General features: G+C 37.1%; 1 protein-coding gene across 1 annotated transcript in view; it reads left to right on the top strand.

The window, feature by feature from the left end:
• Positions 1–24,477, top strand: part of celsr1a (cadherin EGF LAG seven-pass G-type receptor 1a) — a 95,872-nt gene that overhangs the window by 56,388 nt on the left and 15,007 nt on the right. Inside the window, exons 6-23 of the mRNA XM_016457419.1 lie at positions 9,605–9,762; positions 11,594–11,757; positions 11,850–11,975; positions 14,803–14,975; positions 15,087–15,272; positions 15,349–15,462; positions 16,376–16,550; positions 16,670–16,811; positions 19,483–19,603; positions 19,718–19,901; positions 20,018–20,119; positions 20,827–20,921; positions 21,040–21,249; positions 22,173–22,356; positions 22,497–22,640; positions 23,080–23,260; positions 23,411–23,578; positions 23,737–23,863. Of these exons, the coding sequence (XP_016312905.1) occupies positions 9,605–9,762; positions 11,594–11,757; positions 11,850–11,975; positions 14,803–14,975; positions 15,087–15,272; positions 15,349–15,462; positions 16,376–16,550; positions 16,670–16,811; positions 19,483–19,603; positions 19,718–19,901; positions 20,018–20,119; positions 20,827–20,921; positions 21,040–21,249; positions 22,173–22,356; positions 22,497–22,640; positions 23,080–23,260; positions 23,411–23,578; positions 23,737–23,863 (2,754 nt within the window). The remainder of the gene's footprint in view (positions 1–9,604; positions 9,763–11,593; positions 11,758–11,849; positions 11,976–14,802; positions 14,976–15,086; positions 15,273–15,348; positions 15,463–16,375; positions 16,551–16,669; positions 16,812–19,482; positions 19,604–19,717; positions 19,902–20,017; positions 20,120–20,826; positions 20,922–21,039; positions 21,250–22,172; positions 22,357–22,496; positions 22,641–23,079; positions 23,261–23,410; positions 23,579–23,736; positions 23,864–24,477) is intronic.

Genomic DNA, 24,477 nt, shown 5'->3' with positions numbered 1-24,477 from the left:
AATATTTTTTTTAGCAGCAAATTTAGAATATTAGAATGATTTCTGAAGGATCATGTGACTGGAGTAATGATGCTAACAAAAATCAGTTTTGAAATCACAGGAATAAATTACATTTGAAAATATATTCAAATAAAAAGCAGCTATTTTAAATAGCACAAATGTTTCACACTTTTACTGCTTTTGCTGTATTTTGGATCAAATAAATGGAGGCTTGGTGCGCAGAATAGAATTCTTTAAAAAAAACATTAAAAAGCTTGCTGTCCAAAAACTTTTGACTGGTAGTGTATTTTATACTAATATAAAAGCAGGAGTGGCGCCATAGAATTTTGAACGCAGGTGCTGAGGGGGTGCTAGATCAATGACAGGAGGAGCTGGGCAATTAATAGTAAATATGACCAAAAAAGGTTATTATTATTATTATTTGTATTTTAATAATACAATCGCTAGGCCTATATAGGCGCATTTCAAGTGTTTATGAGGAGGTTGGGAGTATTATCGAGCTTACTGTATGACATGGGGGTGCCCGTGCAATTTTTTGTTTTTCAAGAGTCTTGAATTTATTGACTTTGACTTGAATTTATATTAATTATCTTAAGACACAAAATTCGTTTAATATTTTATGCAACACAGTAGGAAAAAAAGTGTCAGAGAAAATAAAAATGTTGTACAAAAATTGTATTTCTTATTTTTATTCGTCTTGTCAGGATACAATTCGTTTAACATTGACAACACAATAGGGAAAAAGTGTCGCAGAGAGAAAAAAAAAATAAAAATGTAAGTTGTACAAAAATAGCCTATTAGCTATTTTTATTCGTCTTGTCAAAATACTACATTTGTTTGACATTTTTCTGTTAACACAGTAGGAAAAGTGTCACAGAGAAAAATAAATAAATATGACATCTTTCATTTAAAATTATAGGCTAAGCAAAATATAAACAAAACCGAGTTGAACGTCCTTCAAGGACAGCGCATCCACACTTTGCTCCATCCTTATTCTGCTCTGTCACTCATCGACAACCTGCCTGTTCTGTCTGAGGGCCGTATATGTATCACAGGTACAGCCTGCTCTGAGCATCGTTATGCACATTCTGCGCACAGACCACGTAAATAAAACACGTGACGGTCAAAGCATGTGTGCAGCGCGTGCATAACAGTCCGAGTGCAGGCTGTACTGGTGGTCAATAAGAATAAAGCGCAGATATGCTGTTCTGAATGGACGTCGGGAACGGGATATTGTTAGACCGCCCGCTCCCGTTCAAATTACACCAGAGTTACCGACCGCTACCGCGTTTTATTCGTGAATTTAATCCCGCGGCGCAAAAAATCCAGTCGGGAGCTGCAGGAATGCAGACCTCTGCAAGGAACCGATCCATATTTAAAATAAAATGCTATGACATTACAAAATGTGCGACTGCAAATCACCACGTTGTATTGCATTGCACGAGTTATGCATGTGTAAGGAGTTAAATGTTTTTATTTTATTTAATCTTTCTTAATGTATGGGGGTGCTATGGTGGTGCTTTAGTCTTTTTACGGGGTGCTGGAGCACCTGCTAGCCCCTCCTTAGCACCGCCCATATATAAAAGATAACAAATATAAAAATATGAACAAACTTTTGTAATTTAGTTTCAGTATAGTATTGGTGGACTCGAGAGGATGCTTTGTTTTTTTGTGTGTGTGTATTAGAGTATGTAAATCTAGAACATCTCGTTGATTTCGAAAGAACATGAAAATCCTGTTTTCCGTGATATGATTCTTTTTAAAGCAATTCTTTCTTCATACTTCCCCCTCTCGGTCTGTTCGGGTGAAATGAAGGTTTGAGCGAGCCTCTCTCTCTGACCTCATCCTCTGTCAGGAGCTGTTGGGATCAAGTGTGTTGCCATGGCTTCAGCAAACCCTCCGTCCCTAGAGACCCGTGTGTAGAGGTGACAGGAGTTTTCAACACTCCAGAGAGAAAACCTTAGCTGGAGGCCTCTTTTAAAGGAATGGTTCACTCAGAAATAAAAATTTGGTTATCATTTACTCACCCTTGTGCTGTTCTGTATCCATGCAGTTACAATGAAGTCCAAAACTTTCGCAAAAGCACCATAAATATGATACAACTTATCAGAAGATTATCTGTGAGTCAGTCAGTTTAACTTGAGAACTGACTGATGCGTGAATGATGAGTTTTTATTTCTGGGTGAACTGTTCCTTTAAGACTGTTTATTTAAAAATGAAGAAACTTCATACTCTCTTTGACATACATAACATATTCACTTCCTAAATTACTTCATATTTATATGTATATACATATAAATCAAATGTTTTGGTCAGTCAAAGTCTAGCTAAGGAAAGTTTCAAAAGGTCAAGCTGATTTCACAGAAGAATTACCCAGAAACCAAAGGGGGGCAGAGGGTAGCACCCTGCTTTAACAAATGAGTGCACACAGAGGGGGAATTTATTGTGACTGAATTGTGCCTGCAAAAACCATAAGCATTGTTTTCTGATCACGCAGATCAGATTATAATGCAAACACACCCACAACAATAGTTTTCAATGGTCAGTTCAATGGTCTGCCCTATACATAGAAAAAGACAGTATAGACAGAAAATGCATAATATTTCAATTAATTATATTATTTAGTATTTTAATTTTAAAAAGCTAATGAAGCTGAAGTAAAATAAAATAAAAATATTAAACTTAAAAAATCTGAAACAAAATAAGTTTGTTGAAATACTGAAATGACTAAAAACTAAAAGTGAAATTGAAATTAAATTAAAGCTAAAAAGAAATATTAATAAAAAAAAATAAATAAAAAAAAAGCTCTATTATTATTACAAAAGTTAAACATTTAAAAATGTGTTTAAAAATTATTAAAACAAGCTAAGATTTAAACTGAAAATATAAAAATAAAAGCTAATACTATAATACTAAAATAGAGACTTGGGGCCAGTTTTACTAAACAGGGCAAATTAGCGCGAGAGCGCAGTTCCAAAACAGCGCCGATGGGCGTGGAAATTTCTGCGGGTGATTTACTGACAATGCGCAAATTAAAGAACACAGACGCATCATCTCATTTCCATAATGACAAACACAATCTATCAAGCGCAGCGCAAATTAGCATAAGGATCTGTTCGGATTTGTATAATGTGTTCTTCTGGCATTCCAAATAAATTAATACATGTGGGAAAAAAATCCTCTCCCTTCTACCACGCGCTCTCTGTTCTCTACGGTGCCTCCTCCTAGCAACAATAATTGCAGCCATTTCAAGCGCAAAATAGTCTGACATGCTTATTTTTGGGTGTTAAAAAATGGCGCAAATACCAGTAATTTGACAAGCGCAAACGTTAGTAAATCGCGTTGTGTAATTCATTTTAATACTCTCCTCCCATTTTGCATCTGAAAGGGAAATTCCTACAAATGCATATTCAATAAGGTCAGGTGCAAAAATAACTGTGTCCACGCCTTTTTAGCACTAATTCCTCACTGCTCGTCTTTAGTAAATCCTGACAGTACTATTTTAATGCTAAAAGACTGTGCGCTGGCGCAAACTGTTGGTAAATCTGGCCCCTAATATGAATGAGTTCAGAAATAGGAAGTTTATTATGATTTAATAATATTTGTGATTCAATGACTGTTACAATACAGTATCCTCCACCAAAGATAATTGTAGAGATCTGCATATATTGTTATCCATATCAGTTTGGCACCAATTTAGACCTGTGAGAAACCCTCATTTCTCCCAAATCTGGGTTGATGTACCACCTTCTCTGCCATGAAACCAAATTCCACATCTTCTGTGCTGGATAAAATCACCTGCATTAGTCCGCCTCACTGCCATTTCACATAGGGGAGAGGTTTGGGTGAACAGCAATAAAAAAAAAATCACACTTAAAACACCCCTGATCCAGATTCATTCATAGCAAAACATACATATGCAGTGTTTTAATGTGCAGAGCAGCCTGAGGTGGAAACCTTACACAAGTAGACACCTGCCTTTGTAAGAAGCCGGGGGACGTGTGGTATGCAGCCAGATGCTGAGATCAAGTATGATTGAGATACTGAGTTAGGAAAACACTGGTAGCTAATATTTGTTAAACAGCTGACGGGAATCTGTACTGTACAAAACCTCCAGTCTTCATGAAAACAGTGTGGTGGTACCTGCCCAAACAGCGCTCCCATCTGTGCCTGAGGTGCATGTTTGGAGCCCCGCTTATTTTCTGCTCTGCCAGTAATGTGTGGCATGTAGCCAGAACCCCCAGAGATCTGGAGCTACCCCCAACAAACCCTCCGCTGGTGAGGTTACCGCCTTACCAGAGTGGTTTTCACAGAGAAAGAACAGAGGAAAAGTCGATTAACAAGTTCAAAGCGGGATTAGTGATAGTTTGGCTAATAGGGTTTAGTCATCAAACATTGTATGTCATTCATTTGAATTCCAGTATCTTTTTTTGTAGATTGGATATTTTTGTACATTTCAAAAACCATATTTGAAAATTGTTTGTTCGCAGGTCTGGGAAACAGCCAAATGTAGTGGGATTCTGGGTAATGGCATCTTGTCTCTATATATAGTACCAGTCAAATGTTTGGACACACGAATGGGAAAGTGTCCAATATTTTGACTGGTACTGTACTATAATATACACAAAGATTATTGGCCGATATATGGGTATCGGCCTTTTTTTTACTCCCTAATATCGGTATCGGTATCGGCCCCAAAAAACCCAAATCGGTCGGGCTCTAGTCTCAACACAGAAGTCTTTGTTTAGGTCTGTCGGTCATTTTACACCACGAAAAGAGCAAACGAGGCTAATCTGATTCAAATTGCACCCGGATGCAAGAGGGTTTAACACTCAAACAAACCCTTACGAAAGAAACAATAGTGAGATCTATCTCAGTTGTTTATCCTAGACAGCAATGAGTTAAAAGAAGAGCAAATGGAGACTTTGCTGAAGTCTTTTGCTTCTCAGATTTTCCTCCTCAGGAGTTGCAACCATGTATTACACTGTGCTCAGATGTGTCAAGATGCAAAAGTCATAATACTCAAAATGACATTAAATGATACAAACAGAGACCTCCATAAAGTGTTCTGTGCTATGGAAGCGCATATTTATAAGCAATATATATCCATTTTTATTGTACACCTACAATAATTTTTCATTAGCAAGATATGTATACAGTGATAAAGTCAACGTGAATAGCCTTCTGCAACCTATTTGACGTCTGTATTGTGACATATGTGTATTTCTGAGATAAATGAAAAAAAATATAAAAAGAAATAGGGTGGGAATTATTTTATCCTTCAGAATTTGATTGGAGAATGAAAACTGTGTTGCCTACCCAGATAGCACACGTACGTCTGCAAGATGTCTGTTAAAGATCTCTTGATCTGGAAAGCATCTGCTGTCTACAAACGTCTGACAAACGTCTTTCAGATGTCAGTTTTGCATACATTCTAAATCATAAACATCTTAAAGACATCTAATAGACATCTAAAAGGAAACGTCCTATAGACGTATTGCAGATGTAAATACAGACATCAAATAGATGTCTCCGAGATTTACGTGTGCTATCAGGGTATAGGAATAGAGCTAAATGACCAAGTAAAACAAAGTCTAAGGCTATGTTTACACTAGTGCGTTTTCGTTTAAAAACGAATAACTTTTCCTATGGTTACGCTTGTCGTTTACACTATTCTGACCCTCGAAAACGGAGACTTTCGAAAACGCCGCCGACCCTGTTTTAGTTTGCAAACTCCGGGGTTGCGTTTCAGTGTAAATGGAGAAAAAACAGAGACTTTTGAAAACGATGGCGTGGCTGCCCACATTCGCTCTGCGTATCCTTGACGACCGTGTAAACAATAACGTCATGCTCATTGTTGTACCTGCATGAATGGTCATGTGACGTGCGTTTTCGGTTGTGTAGTGTGGACGGGGATCGTTTCTGAAACACAGTGAAAACGCCAGCGTAGACTAGGATCGTTTTCATTTTAAAATGCCGGTTTAAAGCGAAAACGCACTAGTGTAAACCCGATGAGAAGCGATTTGGTTATTGGCTAGCATTATAACCTGTGTGGGCAAGAAAGCTGAAAGCTGTTTCAGTCAAGAGCAAGTTTATTATATTTGGATGAAACATTATAAAGACTTGTTTTTTGAATAACATGCACTAATGAATCATGAACAATAAACCCAGGAACATATATTTAGTAGGTAAATAGAGTCCATTTTGAAGTCATGTTCCAGGTCACTTTGCTAATACAATACATTTGGTCTCATTCAGCAAATCGTGAACCGTGTCTTATCGTTGCTTTTTGTGATTTTTCGGATGGCAGCTTTCTAAAAAACAGTGGTTTCCTGCAGCGTTTGGCAGCTGGAGTGTTGTTCTTCTACTCCACTGATTAAGAGGTCAGATAAATGAGTTGGTGAAACCAAGCAGCATGAAGCTGAGCTACTAAATCAAAGGCAATGGGGAGAATGTACTTGACCTGGTCTGTTGTTGACTGTGTTGTGCTGTACGGTACAAGGCACACAGTTATTGTGATCAAAGTCAGGTGATATAGTGTTGTTGTTTTTTTGTTTTTTTTGTGTGTGTGTATAAATCAATTTTAAAATCATTCTTACTTAAGTTATAAATTCAGTGCCACAGTTCATATAGGAATGGATGCATTAACAATTTACATATAATTTATTTATTTAATTTTTTTGTTCTGTACAATGAATGAGACCCATTAAATAAAGTCAGTTCCCAAGTTGAATATGTGGCATGAGTGTCGGAATAGAGATATTTTCCACAGACATAAATTTCAACTTTTTAAATATTTAAATAGAAAGACTTAATTACACCTTAAGACTTAGAATTAAAACTTAAATGTTGGATCTAAATATAAATGTGTACGTTTAATTAAAACTAAACAAACTTTAAACTTAAAATCCTACATATAAAAATATTACATTTCTACATTTTTACATTTCTACATGTTAAATGTTAACATAATTCTCTAATTACGATGTAAATATATATATAAAAAAACAAATTAAAATACAAATCTAAAATATAAGATTTAGATGTAATACTTGAAAAATAAGTAAATAAGTAAAAAAAAAAAAAAGAAACCATGACATACAAGTATACAAAGTGAGTATATACAAGTGGTTCTAGATTATGAGCCAGATATGTGTTGAAAGCACCCAGCATGAGCAGAGATATCCATCTGAATAATACCTCACACCCTCATATCCTGCTGGAAACAGGCCAAATGAATGCAGCAAAATTCACCTAAACAGTGTGTTTCCCTTAAAAGATCTTTGAAGCTGCTTTGGTCTGTGCTGGTCCCCTGATGGGGTTTGTGTCTGAGACCACACCCTTTAAGAATTCCCATTCTATTCACCCTTCACATCTCCATGAGAATCTAATGAAATATGTCTATGGCTAGACAGATTGACAGACAGACAGAAAGAAAAGTTGGAAAGAGAAAGAAATTTGGGCTATTTTGGTCATCGTGTTTTTAAAATATAAACATTAAGACATATTTGTCACACGCTTATTATCATTATTATTAGTAGTAGTAGTAGTAGTAGTAGCAGTAGTATTTTACAATTGTCAAGGTCAAATATAATTTTTGTTGTCTTTTCATGAATAGTCTAATTTTAATCTTCGTAATCTAAGTATAATTTCCTAGGTAACATTTTATGGAGCCTAGTTTAAGATTGGAAGTTTTGGTCTAGGACATGGGTAACCGTAAAATCTATAAATAATAGGCATTTGAAAAGTTGAAAAAATAAATAATGGCATAGTAAAAAAGCTTCTAAATGATTGTAATGTGATCAAATAAATAAAAAGTTGAAATCTGTTACTATTAATAAAAATCAACCCCTGGGACTTTGTGTGTCAGTATGTGAAGCGAACAATAAGATAAATATCCATATATATAGCAACAGGAAGGCAAAAAGAAAAATAGACTAAAATTGCACAATGTTTAGACGTCACCTAATGGAAAGTGTGAGTGCGTTTGCAGTAGGAAAGAGTTATTTCTGTAGGAGTGGCAGTGATAGTTTAGATAAAGCTGCTGTGCATTGGAAAGTGTGCCATGCTGGGAGTGAATGCTTACACACAACACAACTTTACTTTCTGACTGTCACTTACTTGCCGTGCATAACACAGTCAGACAGATGGCCCACATCTGCCCTGAGCTAGGTGTTTAGAGCCAACACATGGCACATAGATATATCTCCTGTAAACAGCTTTGATCTGTGAGCGCGTGTCTTCACACAAGTATGCAAAGGATTCTGTAAACATTCGGAATTATCTTTACATTAGGAACATACTCATGAAATAGACTTCTGAAATAAGATTTAGGACAAGTATTTCAGTCCATAAACTTTGCTGGGACAAAAATAGGTCTAAGATTTGATTCAGTCGCTATGCAAAATGAAATTCATCACTTAAAGATTACATGAAAGGGGTTAACTGAAGCATTTCTGAAATTTACAGATATTACAGATATTAATGATTACATGAGATGAGCATATTACAAGAGCCTGGCATCTGTTGTCTTTTTCACATTACAACACTTGAATAAAAAGAAAAAGGCAGGAATCTGCAACACAGCTTGTGATATATAGGATTATTTGCTGTGTAACCTCGTTGCATATTACTTGTGTATCCTTGTGGGGGAAAAGAGTACTTATCATGTTAATAATATGCTTTATAAGAATGTATTATTTTCAGACACTTAAATGCATGTTATTTGCAATAAAATGAAAATTTATTTTATTTTAAATTTATATTAAATATAATTAGCTTGACCCACTAGTACATCTTGTAGTTGTACGTCATTAAGTTAAGTGGTCTAAATGTATTTGTCTGTATTTATATATTCTGTGGAAGGTGTAGAACCAAGAAATGCTTGTCCAATCAAAATGCTCGTTCCGAGAGTTTTGATTGGCTTTCCTACCTGCCTATCAACATATGTATTTGCATACCTCTGTGCACACGGTTCGCGCAGACAGGATACGTCATCAGCGCGTTCACGCACGCTGTGCAGACAGAGCGAGAATGGCAAACATCAACAACCCGATCTTCCTTCCTGGTATTGTAGTACTTTTACTAACTGTACTATAAAGCTTTCTCACCGGTGAATGACACATGACGTATTGTAATAATGTTGTCCCTGGTCGTCTGGTCTGTTCGCGTTCATGCGTTCAGGGGGCGTGGCTTTGGACGGTGATTTGCAGGGAGGGTGGGACGTTCGCTTTCAGTGCTATCAGGCTAAAGTTAGCATTTTCCAAGATCTCCTACTGCACCTTTAAAGCATGATAAAAGATTATTAAACAATGATTTAAAATATAGTAAAACTATTACAAAGTGCACATTTTAAAAGTCTGCTTAAGTATGTTAAAAAACAGCCATGAAAATGTACATTGAACACAATTACGCACACTTTTTTCTCAAGGGTAGTAGAAAGTACATAACAGAAAGTATTGCTAGTTTTGCAGGAACAAACAACACTCTCATTGTCTTTCAAAAAGTATAAAAAGTCTAGTTTCAAAATGTGTTTTTGTGAATCTGTGCTCATCCTGTTTATTTTCAATCTGTAACTAATCTTTTCTATTTCTTCTTTTTTCAGCCTAAGATAAGTCACTTGGGTTTGCCTCAAGGACCGTCGGGTGAGAAGGTGGCAGTAGTCGCGGTGGACGACTGTGACATTGCCATGGCCGTGCGTTTCAGCAGTCAGATCAGCAACTATTCCTGCGCTGCCCAGGGCACCCAGACGGGACAGAAGAAGTGAGTTTATCCCTCTCTCTGTGTAAATCAAACAATAACTCATTCTCTCGATATTTAGCCTTTGGTAATTATTCATAATTACACTTTTGTTAACTCTCTCACGCCCATTCAGAAACCTTCAGGACACACGTCCAAAAATCTTTCATTTGTGAAGGATCTTCTCATACTTTAGGTGGCAATTGCAGCATCAGGTGTTGTTGCATGCTGGAACAGGGCTGTGCATTAAAACACTTCAAAGAAAGAACAACAAATAAATGTGAAGTTTTAACCCATTGCTCCAGTCTGATAAGCACTGACCTGTTTTATACTGCATGGCAACATTCCACTCCCTATGGCTCTGTTGTCATGGACACTCTGATTGACAGATTGGTTAAGGAAGGTCATGCCCCTTTCACCTGTCTTACTTCTATCTTACAAAGCTTTTTATAAAGCTGTGATATTAAGGGGGATCAGATGGTCTGGTACACTTTAGTATAGGGACCAATTTTCACTGTTAAGTAGTTTCTTATTAGCATGCCTATTAATAACATATTGGCTGTTTATTAGTACTTATAAAGCACATATTCTGCATGAGCATATTCTACATCCCTAATCCTACCCAATACCTAAATTTAACAACTACCTTACTAAGTATTGATAAGCAGCAAATTAGGAGTTTATTGAGGCAAAAGTCGTAGTTATTGGCTTGTTAATAGTGAGAATTAGACCTTAAAATAAAGTGTGACTGATGGTCTCATGTTGTTGGGGAATTTGATCAAATTTTGTTGAAATTGTATACTACCATTCAAACGTTTGGGGTCAGTAAGATTTTTTATTATTTTTTTTAATTTAAAAGAAATACTTTCAGCAAGGACACATTACATTGATAAAAAAAGAGAATGAGAGAAAAGATGTTTACAAAAAATCTGGTCTTTTAAACTTGTTATGCATCAAAGAATCCTGAAAAAAAAAGAAAAAATATTAAGCAGCAACTGTTTGCATTTGTGATGGTAATAATAATGCTTCTTGAGCACCAAATCAGCATATTAGAATGATTTTTGAAGGATCATGTGAAACAGCTTTTTAAAACTACATATTAAAATATATTAAAATAGAAAACGGCTATTTTACATTGTAATAATGTTTCACAGTATTACAGTTTTACTGTATTTTTAATCAAATAAATGCAGCCTTGGTGAGCATAAGAGACTTATTTCAAAAACAAAAAAACGGTGACACTTTACAATAAGTTTGCATGTAACATTGGTGAACTGCATAAGTAAACTGCATGCAGACCCTAGTTTGCATCAAAACTGAAGTATAATTTGGGCTTTAATGTATTCATACAACTGAATGCATAGCTTTTCAAAATATACTGCATTTGATAACATCTAGGAACACAGGCACTCAACAAATTTGCACTAAAAGGTTCATCTTTGTCACGCATCTGCACTATTTCTCTCCAGAAGTTATGAAAAATAAAAATGTCTTTAAAGTCTTTGTAAATTAGAGTTGTGGGTATTTCTTAACCCCCTCACACAAGTGCTCACCAATTCAGAGGTATGTTGTTGTTGCTGTTTCCAGTAGTTTGTTTTTGTTGTTCTTGGGCCACCTTGCCATCTTGTGGACCAACTAATTAGTAAAAAATTAAAGGCACGTGAAAAATCGTGCATATTGTACTGATGCACACGAAATCTACACATATACTAGCATATGCATAAAATCCTAAGTATACTTTAGGCTTTAGATAGTATAACGCAGGACAGCTCGCTAAATTGTGATGCCATTTTGATGCCATTAACTTGTTGGAGAGTTTGGTGGCACATTTTAAAGTTTTTTTTTCCATCTTCAGGTCTTTGGATCTCACTGGGCCTCTTCTGCTTGGCGGGGTGCCCAACCTTCCAGAGGATTTCCCCATACGGAACCGGGACTTTGTGGGTTGCATGAGGAACCTGATGATTGACAGTAGATCCATCGACATGGCCAGTTACATCGCCAACAACGGCACCACTGAAGGTGTGACATAAACCATAACAATTCAAAATCATATTGTGAACTTGTTTTTAGATTGTTGTAACTCAAAACCAATATATTTATTGTACTGTCAGGCTGTCCAGCGAAAAAGAGCTTCTGCTATGAGGGTTTGTGTCAGCACGGCGCTCAGTGTGAAAATAAGTGGAACACCTACTTTTGTGACTGTCCTGAAGGCCGGGGTGGCAAGAACTGCGATCAGGGTAGGTGGGACTATTTGGTAGCGTGCCAGTGGACATGAATGCATGTGCATGCATGCGTCGAGCATCCGTGTATGCGTTTGTTATTTTGAACTAGGTGTTGATTGCTCATGGACTTAAAGGAAGCAGGCAGTGGCGTTAATGTGATGGTGTTTCCTGAAAGGGAAATGTCTTCGCGGATAAGCATCAGTCAGGATCTGCCCCACTCTCCTTTAGTGCCCCAAATCAACCTTGCGGATATACACTCCACATACTCTGAGCAATATTCGAGTAGTGTTGCCAGTGTATTTCCCATAATGCCTCTGCTCTGCACGATAATGTAGTCACTCAGTGCCAACAAAATCAATGCTTTGGTTTTACAACCTGTTGTTGTGGTCCTTTGGGTCAAACCAAAAGGCAAACCAGATGGAATTAGGTTCAGATTTATATGAAAGATAAATCCTCAGATAATAATGTGCTGAGGCAACATTCTAAAAAAGACATCATAAGTGACCACTTTGAAATATTTTTAGCAATTCAACAGCCCACACAAATTGCATTCTCACAAAAAGTTTGATGTTAGCTTGTTGCTAAGCTAAAGCCTTCATACTGTAATAAATGCAGAAAAGACAAAACACAAATATTGGGTAAAATAGTCAATTTTTATTAAATGTAACAATTTTTATCGATACTTCTCACTAATTGATGAAATATAAGTATATTTCTAATCAGTATTTTTTCTCAACTTGAGTTACACTAGCATGATGCTAAGGTAACAGTTTGATTATGTAATAAACACACATAACACACACACTGGGTGAAATAGTCTAGTTTTAATAGATATTGAGTGATAGTTGAGGTGTAGCAATATACCGATTACAGTGAAATGAAAAAAATGTAAATATTGATTTCATGTAAATATTACGCATATGATAATATCATAAATAATCCAGCGCTAAACTCTCTCTTAATCTTTCTACACTTTTTGGAGTGTGACTGAATGGCCAGAAAAAAAGAAAACAAAAAAAGATAAAGGTGAATATGACTGATGCTGAAAATTTAGATATTGTGATAATTTCATTATTGTGAGTTCTATCAGTAGCCACTATTATCTAAAAGCTAACATTGTGATAGCCCTAAATGACATACATTAATAGTTTTCCCTCAACTCTTCTGTCATGCTTGTTGCAATGCATTCTGGGATTGCCATCTCTGTTAAAGATGCAGCAAAGCTGTCTTAGATTTGGCTCAAAATGAGGAATCTTAGAACATAACAATTTTTAAGTAGACAGCTCATTGGGTTTTTGCAACAGAGTTTAATTGTCAGTTTTGGAGCAACTGTCAGTCTAGATTAAAATGACTGTTCCCACATTTCCTCACAACTACAGGAAGTACAGGACCTTCTGTTCTTACCTCATTTTTTGGTGGATTTGTGAAGTCAGTGCTTTTGCTGCCTAGAAAAACATGCTTGTCACAGTTTACAGGCCAATAAATTCGCCACATTTGCCATCTTTGGCAGTCAGTTCTGATACATACTCAACAGGACTTTACACACTACTTTACAACTCCACTGTGATTAATTGACAGATGTGTTTGAAAGTGGGTGTGTTTGCATGTGTTTGAACAGCCCAAATGATAGTGTACTTGACATTGCCACTGGCTGTTTTTTTGCGGTTGGACGTTCTGTAAGGCTTGGGACACCCAAACAAGAGGGAATCACGCTGGTCTTGTTCAGGTCCCTCCACAGGCCTGTTGGGGCAGCACTCCATTATAAATTCTGGATGTTTAAGTCATGTCATCATCTAACAAACAACCGTGTTGACTGAAACAGCCTTATCCAATTTTATGTTTTGGCAGGGAAGCGTGCCTGCCAGGAAAGAGTGTTATTTTTGATGCTGATTAGATGATTGCCTGAAGTAGCCCCAATTTTGCGGTTTGTTTTCGTTACAGGATAGCACTGTTTTAGAGCTAATGGCTTGTTTCCAGAGCGAGCAGAACGTAATTTAGATATTATCACCTCTACGCTTCTGCCATAGCACAGATAGAATGTCCATCTCTAGTAAAACACGTAATTCTGCCTGCAATGGCTGGCAGTTCCTTGGCGACCTCTTAAATTTCAGTCATGTTAGTGTCGTATGGAAATATTTGTGATACATTGGTTCATTATGCATCCTCAAATTTCAGAAATATTACAGTTTTTCAAGAATCATGGATTAAGCCCAAAGTATGTATGCATGAAATTTAGAATTTATGTATATAGCTCAAACTCCAGAGCTTAGTACTTGAAAAAAAAAATAAAATAAAGGCCATGGGTTTGATTCCCAGTGAATGTGTGTGAAGTGATAAAAATGAGGCCTTGACTTCAATGTTAATCACAGTAAAGCATATGTCAAAAGCATAAGCGTGAATGTAATATTACTGAGGCTTACTTTTTTAGGACTTAGCAAGTCTCGGTTTTAATTCTTTGCTTCTCTCTCAGGGAAATGTCTTCTATAACAGAGTGATTTCAAGGCTGCAGCAGGAACTGTGGACTGTGCTAATGTAGAGATTCTTCACACTCTTTCTGCCAGTGATCAGGGCTCATAGCTGAAGGGTTCTCGAGTCCTCACTTGACTTTGTGACTCTACTGTAGCATTTCCATGCCATCACACTTCTGCTATTTGATTTGCCTGCACACAAATCAAACAGTAGACGGGAGTACATCGCTGATAAGTCTTGGTTTGTTTAAGGCTTTTCCACTCCTTTAAATATGTGGCTAATATGTGGCTCAGAGCCAAAAGTCTCCATTTTCCTGGAAAAAGCCTCTATTTTTTATGCAGTCAGTCATAAACTGTTTCTTACTTTCTTGCAGTCATGCCTTCGCCGCAGCACTTTGATGGTCGTGCCATTGTGTCATGGAACGACCCTGATATCACCATCGCTGTGCCCTGGTACATCAGCCTAATGTTTCGTACCAGACAAAGCATTGGATCCACAACCCTAATGCAAGTCAACGCTGGCGACACATCTCAAGTTAACCTTCTGGTGAGTGTCGAATGTCATACAGGTCATTCTTATTTGATGTAAATTCATTCTTATACCATTTCCTAATCAGGTATGACTGTCATTTTAAAACATTTCCTGACTTTTTCTAAGATAAGGGACAAGTATGTGCGGTTTCAAGTACTGCTGGGAGAGCAGAAAGTGGCCACGCTGGATTTCCCAGAAGTCCGAGTGAATGACGGGGAATGGCATCACCTCCTTGTGGAGCTGAGGAGCAGCAAAGATGGGAAGGACACAAAGTACATGGCGAATGTGTACCTGGACTACGACATGTTCATGGTCAGTTCTGTGGTCTTAACAAAACAGAACAGTCCTTTGCTAAAACCTCTTTACTGAAGTCTTCCATGCTTTACAGAAGTCAGCAGAGATCGGAAACGAGCTGCCTGGACTCAAGCTGAGGAGTCTGTTCATTGGTGGACTTCTGGGACAGAGTAACAGTGTCAAGCAGGGTTTTAAGGGATGCGTGCAGGTGAGGCCAAGAGAAAGCCTTTGAATCTTTCAACTTGCATGATACAGTAGCTGTTGTGAATCATATATGTGTAATACATACATATGTAAGGTATACAGGACTAAAAAAAAAAAATGTAAGAAATTGTTTTGTACATAATATTGAACTGAGTAATTTCTGTTTATATTACTAATATTATAGCATAATAGTTCTTATCAATATATTTATTGTATTTATTAATGGATTCATTATAAACATGTATCTGTGTTCAAGTAATCAATGTGTCAAGTTTGGCTTTGATACATAAGGTGTGTATAATGTTGTTAGACATGTAATATAAATACTGACAAGTGCAAAACTGAACTTGGATTAAGAATGAATTCATGAACTGTCAGCTCTACCTACTGAAGAAAATCTGACAGCATATTTGAAAATCACCTATAATTAAATGCCAAGTTAACATGAGGGAAATTATCTAAAATTCCCAAACAATTTCCATACAGCTTAGTTAATGAATATATATGTTTGTAATTTGAAGAATATCTCGTATGCTCACCAGGCCTGCATTTTTAAATAAAAAAAAGTAAATACAATAATATTGTGAAATATTATTACAATTTTTTTTAAGTTTTATTACAATTTTAAAATAAAAAATAAAAATAATTTATTCCTGTGATGGCAAAACCGAATTTTCAGCATCCATTACTCCAGTCTTCAGTGTCACATGATCATTTAGAAATCATTCTAATATGCTGATTTGAGTTAGTTCTTATTATCTTATTATGTTGTGCTGGTTACATATTTTTATAGAAACCATGAAACTTCTTTTAGGATTCTTTGATGAACAGAAAGTTTAAAAGAACAGCATTTATTTGGGGGAAAAATCTCATGAGCAATTGAAAAGTGACTGGCTTTATGCAAACATGTGTCACAGGGTGTCAGGATGGGGGAGACTGCCACCAACACGGCTAACATCAACATGCAGCAGGCATTAAAGATCCACGTGGAAGAAGGCTGTGATATGGCCAACCCCTGCGACTCCAACATCTGCCCAGACAACAGCCAGTGCACAGATGACTGGAATGCACACACCTGCGTCTGTGACCCTGGTACTGACACCTGCATCACATTCACTGCATCTATACAGACGCATCTGATTTCAGAAGGCATTCATCGAATTCTCTCTTTTTTCTTTCTTTCATTCTTTTTCTCTTTCTGTCACTCACAGGTTTCTTTGGCAAAGACTGTGTTGATGCATGTCATCTGAACCCCTGTGAGCATTTGTCCACGTGTGTCCGTAAGCCGAGCTCCTCTCACGGTTACACATGCGAGTGCAGTCAGGACTACTATGGGCAGTACTGTGAGAACAAGTAAGTCGCATAGCGGATAAAATACCAGATAAGACCAGACTTGTTTATTCTAGTTAGTGCTGGTTTTGGTAAAGCTGGTGGAACAGCATAGCCATACTGCTAATATTTTACATCTTAGTCCTGTATCGGCCACTGTAGCTTCTCTACAGGGAGGGGTGAGCGGGGGACTGAGCCGTTGGTTGCAATTCGCAACCTCACCGCTAGATGCCGCTAAAATTTACACACTGCATCTTTAAGTTAGAATAGTAATTGATATAAACTCACAACTGTATTGAAAATATGAATTGTGAGTTGACTTTTTTTCCTCAGATTTGGACTTCATAACTCACAATTGCGAGTTTATATCTCAGAAGTCGTAACTGCAGGATATAGACTTGCAATTGCGCAAAAAAATTGTCAAAAGTGCGAGATATAATCTTGCAATAGCGAGAAAAAAGTCAGATGCGAGTTTATATCTCGAAATTCTGAATTTACTTCTCACAATTGCGTATATATCCTGCAATTCTGACTTTATAACTTGCAATTTAGTTCATATCTCGCAATTCTTAGGAAAAAAGTCAGAATTGTGAGATAAAGTCGCAATTATCTTTTAAGTTTTTTTTTTTTTTCATGGTGGAAACAAGCTTCCATAGGTTATTGCTAATTAAACTGACCTTTTTAAACATGGTCTTTTTAGTTAGTCGAGTCAAATTCATTTTTATACCACTTTTCACAATATATTGTTAACCAGAGTTACAGAATATCTTCGTGCCTTACAGTCACATTTACCAGATTAGAACTGGGCAATAATATAGTTAATATTGCACAACAATACAAGCAATCAAGCAGTTCAGATATGCTATACAGTGTATATTGCACTACGCAAGTATAGCGTATGTATGAGGATAAAGTGGGGCAGATTTATACTGTGTCAGTGTCCTGACAACCCTATCAGGGTTTACATTGTGATAATGACCGGCTGACTTTACATTATAACTTACTTAATAACATGATGTATAGAATGGAATTGAAGCACTGCAATGGGATTTTTACATTGTAATTAAAAGATTTCTGAAGTATTACGTGTTGATTTCTGAGATTTGAAAAAAGCAAAAAAGAGCAAAATCACTTAGTGCGAAATGTTCACATTTCTGACAATGTCTGAAATTTCGCATTGCAGTTGTGCAGTGTATCAGTCAGTGTAAATTATTTGTATTATGGAAGTCATCTTCATTCCAGTGGTTTGGGTTTGTGTGTGTGGGTGTGTCTGTCACTGAGTTGGCTCTTCTCCACAAAGCAGGGGAAAACAACACAATGCACACCCTTTCACAAGTCCACACAAGCTCCACATAATTATTACCTTCCCTTTTATTTTCATATTTAATCTGCTAAACCCTCTGATCAGTGATGAATGTCATGCTTGTCTCATCACTTACACATGAGACGTCTTTTCCTCTGTTTCTTTACTTATTCTGCTGACATGACTGTCCTCTATTAGATTAAGACCCAAACACGCTGCTAGCACCTGATGTTGAGTTAATAAGCACCATGCGGCCCTGCTGTCTGCACATTTTAAGGAGAGGATTGCAGAGAAGGAATATTTTCCTTAGCCTCGGTGTTCTGAAATAAATGGACTTGTGTTTGACCTCCAGCTGGCCTTTTACTGGGCATCATTGAGAAAAAAAAAAATTTTTTTTTTTTTATCTAATTTGAACTTTGGTAGTACTTTTTAAAGGCCAAAAACATACTTTATGCAAATGCTTGGTTAACAAACTGCAAACTTGTTGCTCCATATTGTTGATGCAATGTCACATGTGTGACCCAAAACGGTACCAAAAATTTTTCATGAAGAAAAATAAATAAAGATGCAATAACAATCAAACTGAAATGTATTACTATTACCATAATAATATGCACAGTACACATCATCTGTAGCTGAAGCATTAACCTAACAAAATGACACAAATACAGTCCATCCGATGTTCTTACAGACATTTATTCACCCAAGCACATTTATACCTTACATTTAGTGTTACATTATTTACAGTGGTGTGAAAAAGTGTTGGCCCCCTTCCTTGTGTAATATTAAAATTAGTTTGATGATCTGAATCTTTTAAGTGACAAATATACAAAAAAAAAAAAAAAACAGGAAGGGGGCCAACACTTTTTCACACCACTGTATATTACATGTACATAATCAAGAAATGGTCACATTTTATTTTAAGGTTCAAATCTTGCTATTAACAAACCATTAACTGCGACTTCTGCCTCAATAAAGTCTTAATTTGCTGCTTATAATTAGTTAGTACGGTAGTTGTTAAGTTTAGCTATTGGGTTGGATTAGGGATGTAGAATATGGTCATGCAGAATATGTGCTTTATAAGTACTAATAAACAGCCAATAATATGCTATTAATAGGCATACTAATAAGCAACTAGTTTACAGTGAGAATTGGTCCCTGTACTAAAGTGTTAGCCAAGAAATTAATAAATTATGAAAATAGTTGTTTGTTTCAGAAATGCATTGTAGGGTTTAGGATTTTGTAATAAAAATGACAGTAATTACATACAAAAAAAAAACAAAATTACAACAATTTCTAATTTCTAAAATTACTTCACCCAGTTTAAGCTTCTGCCCAATTTGTTGTGCTAATAATATAATTTAAAATATTGTTTTGTTTTTTTTTCCACAGGGTGGAAAAACCATGTCCTCGGGGTTGGTGGGGCAGCCCCATGTGTGGCCCTTGCAACTGTGATGTCAGCAAAGGCTTCAACCCCGATTGCAATAAGACTACTGGAGAATGCCACTGCAAGGTATGAAGATTAAATTTTACATTATTTACCCAAGCCTTTCAGTCTGGTCTAGATTTGTTGTCCACAAATGTTGATGGATGTTTTAGAGACTAACCGTACACCTATTTTACACAGGACAACTACTATCGACCGAAAGATAGCGACAGCTGTTTCCCCTGTGACTGCTTCCATTTGGGCGCAAATTCTCGCACATGTGACCCAGAGACGGGTCAGTGCCCCTGCAAGGCGGGTGTGATTGGGCGACAGTGTAATCGTTGTGACAACCCCTTCTCTGAAGTGACCAGCACGGGTTGTGAGGGTAAATACTGATTTCCTCCCACCTGCTTTGAGTTTAAATGACATATGTGTCATTGTCAATCTACACTAATGAAGTACAAATTGGGTAACATTATGTTTCTTGTCTTTACCGTTCAGTTGTGTATGAGGGCTGCCCAAAAGCCTTTGACGCTGGAATCTGGTGGCCCAGGACCAATTTTGGACGCCCAGTTGCCATGAATTGTCCCAAGGGATCTATTGGTGAGTAATACTGGGCTTGTTATTGAGACAATACAAAATAAGTGTCTGTTTTGTGACAGATGAATTTAGGTTTGAGTCAATAACAAAGTAGATTTTTTTTCAGACTAACTTTATTTTAAATATTAAATATTCTGAAAAATGCAAAGTAGTGTAACCATAAATTATTAGGTACAAAATAAAAGAAAATGAGTTATATATTTTGGTGTGGCTAGCTACAATGATTTATATTTTAGTGTATGACGTTTAAGTGAAATAATGGGCTTAAACTTGTGCAAATGCCTTTGTTTTCAGTGGCTTTCTGTCACTTGGCACTGCCGCCCCCATTGACGTTACCCAGCCCTGTTAACAAAGAATTTTCATTGGCAGATCTCTGCAGTTAGATCTTTTCATTGGTTGGGTAACTGAATGTTAATGAGGCCTCGTCTCTAGAGGGAGCTGGTTGGCAAACACTAAAGTATTGTGGGACACGGCTTGGCAGCACTTGTATAAAGACACATTTACCCAAGTGCTTGTTGGAGTGAGGTTTCAGTTTGAGAAACTTCTGAAACTGTACTTGAAGTGAAATCATTTTTTTAAATAATTGTATATACTGTGTATATATATGTGTGTGTGTGTGTGTGTGTGTGTGTGTGTGTGTGTGTGTGTATTTATTTATTTAATATTTATTTATTAAATTATTAATTATAATGTTTTCTAACTGACTTTAGGCACTGCTGTCAGACACTGCAGCGATGAGAAAGGCTGGCTGCCCCCTGAACTTTTCAACTGTACCACCATTACATTCTCCCACCTCAAGAAACTGGTAGATCTAGATGTTTAAATCATGAAAAGTTCATATTGTTGTGGTCATCACAAAAAACATCTCAAGTAACCTCTCTTTACCCCTTCCTCTTGTTCATATCCCACCTCTTTTCGACCAGAATGAGGAGTTGCATCGTAATGAATCCACAATGGATGGGCAGAAATCAAAGGACATCGCTCGAATGTTACAGAACGCCACTGACCAGACCAAGTCCTTTTATGGAAACGATGTTAAGACAACCTACCAGCTTATTTCCTGGATCCTGCACTATGAGAGCCAGCAGCAGGGCTTTAACCTGGCCGCCATGCGCGACGCCAAATTCAATGAGGTTGGTTTTACTCCTCCATCTCTACTGTCAATATAATCTGCTTCAGTTTGAATACTTAAAAGTTATTAGTGGTTATTGTTCAGACTAGCATCACTGTTACTGTTGCTAATACATACAGTAGGATTAGATATCTGAACAAACCACTAAACAAGCTATTAAGCTGAACTCTGCCACACCATTTTTGCTTCACGAATTAAACCTGGAATTATCCAACTTGTTGAGGAGACATCATTTTTCTAACACCGTGTCTACAAATGTGGCATGGTTGTGACGTGATAAAATAAGGTTCTATTATAATTAAAAGAGCTGTCTAAACTGGCAGTGCCCATTGTAGACATCACAATATCCAAAATATTACAAAGACTTGGGGTTGGGCTCTTTTGACTTGTAACTGGTGCTTGCCAGGCACATTTTCTTCAGTAAATGTAACCTAGTTTGCACTTACATAGCAGCCATCCAAAACAACCTTTCAACTGCATAGTTGATAAGTTAAAAACAACTCAGAACACCTTAGCAACCACATTGCAAATCCCTGTGCATTATGACGTCAACTTTTGCACATGCAAGCACTTTTACCATGCTTTACAGCTATACCAACAATGGGATGTTATAGGCAATTTTCTATTGGTCTCTTCTGTACTTCAGCTCTGGCAGCCCAAAATTGTGAGCTTTTAGCTTTGAGGTTTAGTGGATAAGTGTAAATAACACAGCATATAGTGACTGATGTCATGAGAATGAAAACGCCCACATTCAAAGCACATCTGGCAACATGAACGTACTTATCATGATACATGGTTTTAGGATAAGGATGCATTTTAAGACCACATTCATTATGTCTCATCTTGGCCCAGACTCAGACTTCTAATGTCTCTTAAATGTCCAGAATGTTACCCTGAAATACCGAATGTGTTTGAATTTTGCAGAACATAGTGAAGGCTGGCAGCGCAATCCTGGACGCCAGTAATAAAGAGCACTGGGATCAGATACAGAGAACAGAAGGAGGTACGGCACATCTGTTGAAAAACTTTGAGGAGTACGCCAACACTGTGGCCCAGAACATGAGGAAGACCTACCTGAAACCCTTCATCATTGTAACCGAGAATATGGGTGAGTAACTTCTAAAATCACTAATGTAGCTACTAATGTGGATTCAACCATTTATTGAACCATTTATTTATTATTAAAACATACATTGTTTTGACCACTATACAGTTCTTTTTAACCTTAATCTTTCTTTGACTTGTCAGTTTTTGCAGTGGATTATCTAGACGCCATTTATCCAGATGAGGCAAAAATCCCTCGTTTTCAAACGACTGACCAGGAGTGTCCCAAAGACCTTAAGTCATCTGTTATTTTCCCAGAATTCAGTTTCAGATCTTCAGAGCATAAAGGTAAAAAACAAACATTAAAATAGATATATATGAATAATTCTATTGAGCCCCCCGAGGGGACTTGGTGATTGGGAAATAATATATTTCAGTGCTTTTGCATTTGCTTGCAAAGCTTTTGCATTCTCTCGCAAATGTGTTGCGTTCTCCTGAGAAAATTCTACCACCTCAAATTATTTCCGTCACTAAATTTTGTGAGGAAATGGAAAGTTTCTCAGGGAATGCAAAAGTATAACAAAACATTGCACAGTGACTAACTAGGAAAAATCCCTAACAAAAACTCATGGGCTGCTGGCCACAATTTTTTTTTTCTTTTTTTTTTTTCAGTAGTTTTGTAATAATATTTAGTCACCATATGAAATATTGGAGTGTTAATAAATACTGCATTTTTAACATTAACTCTCTTCAACTAATTTTCACATGAACTCTCTCTCTCTGGTAGTTTCTCCCACAGATGATCCAGAATCTCAGAGCAGCTTGGATGAAGAGCACGATCCAGCTACAAACAAGAGGAAAAGGCATGCTGAGAGTCTGGCACCATTTCCTGTGGCTGCAGTCATCATCTATAAATCTCTGGGCCAGCTTCTACCAGAGCACTATGACCCCGATCGCCGCAGTCTCAGGTACAGAACGTCACTTTTTAGTACTTGTCCAACTATAAAGCGCTTGTCCAAATATTTAGTCTCGGTGGCATTCCACAGTCAAACACAGAACACTGTTGTCATGCTAAGAAGATCCATTTAGCATGTCATTGCTGCCCGTTTTTTCCACAGGCTGCCGAACCGTCCGGCCATTAACACTCCCATCGTGAGCACGACTGTGTACAGTGAAGGCGAGCCATTACACATTCCTCTGGAGCGACCAATCACACTGGACTACAACCTTCTGGAGACAGAGGAGAGAACTAAACCAGTATGTGTGTTCTGGAACCACTCTATCACGTGAGTCACAACCCCTTCATACAAATTCATAGGCTCACATTTTTAATTATAATCGAGATATCACTTGAATGAAAATAAAATCTCCTAAATCAGTTTATTTCAGTAAGTAGTTGGCATGTAGATGATTAATGCCAGTATGATATGTCTTGGTATGTCAGTGTTGGTGGCGCAGGTGCCTGGTCTTCTAAAGGTTGTGACCTCATCTCCAGAAACCACACCCACATCAGCTGCCAGTGCAATCACATGACCAGCTTTGCCGTGCTTATGGATATCTCCAAGAGAGAGGTACTGTGGCTAAAATAACAACATCGTACCCAATCGCTTATAGGGTGGTTCAACCAAAAATGAAAATCCTGTCATCATCCTGTCATGTATGTATAATGTTAGTTGGTTAACTTCATTTATCAAATAGATACAGTCAAACCAACATTTATTCAGACACCTTCAACATTTCTCACATTATCACAGTTTATTCACTATAGTTTAGAAAATGGTAATAAAATATGACAAGAACTCAAGAGTTAAACTGTCAGAACAAATTCAGCTTGATAATGTCAGATAACTTTGATAGAAAGGTATGTAATAGATTACAATCAACCAAAAATTATTCATACAGCTGTCAATATTTACACAACTATGAATACTTTGTCGGGTGACCCTTAGCCTTAATGACAGCCTGTAGTCTCCTGGGCATGCTGTCAACCAGGTTCATGCAAACCTGAACTTCAATTTTTTCCCAGACTCGGTCTGAATAATTTTTAGTCCCGAATTTGTATAAATTTTACTGGTAGTCCATTGTATGAAGAATTTTTTGGGTATAATATATCACAGTTTAGTTTATTTTGCTACCCTCACTTTACATAAATTAACTATAGTGTCCTGCACCCACTAGTAAAAAA

Source organism: Sinocyclocheilus anshuiensis, unplaced genomic scaffold, assembly GCF_001515605.1.
Source record: "Sinocyclocheilus anshuiensis isolate Anshui unplaced genomic scaffold, SAMN03320099.WGS_v1.1 scaffold1016, whole genome shotgun sequence".
NCBI lineage: Eukaryota > Metazoa > Chordata > Actinopteri > Cypriniformes > Cyprinidae > Sinocyclocheilus > Sinocyclocheilus anshuiensis.
This window is presented reverse-complemented; position numbering and strand designations above follow the sequence as displayed.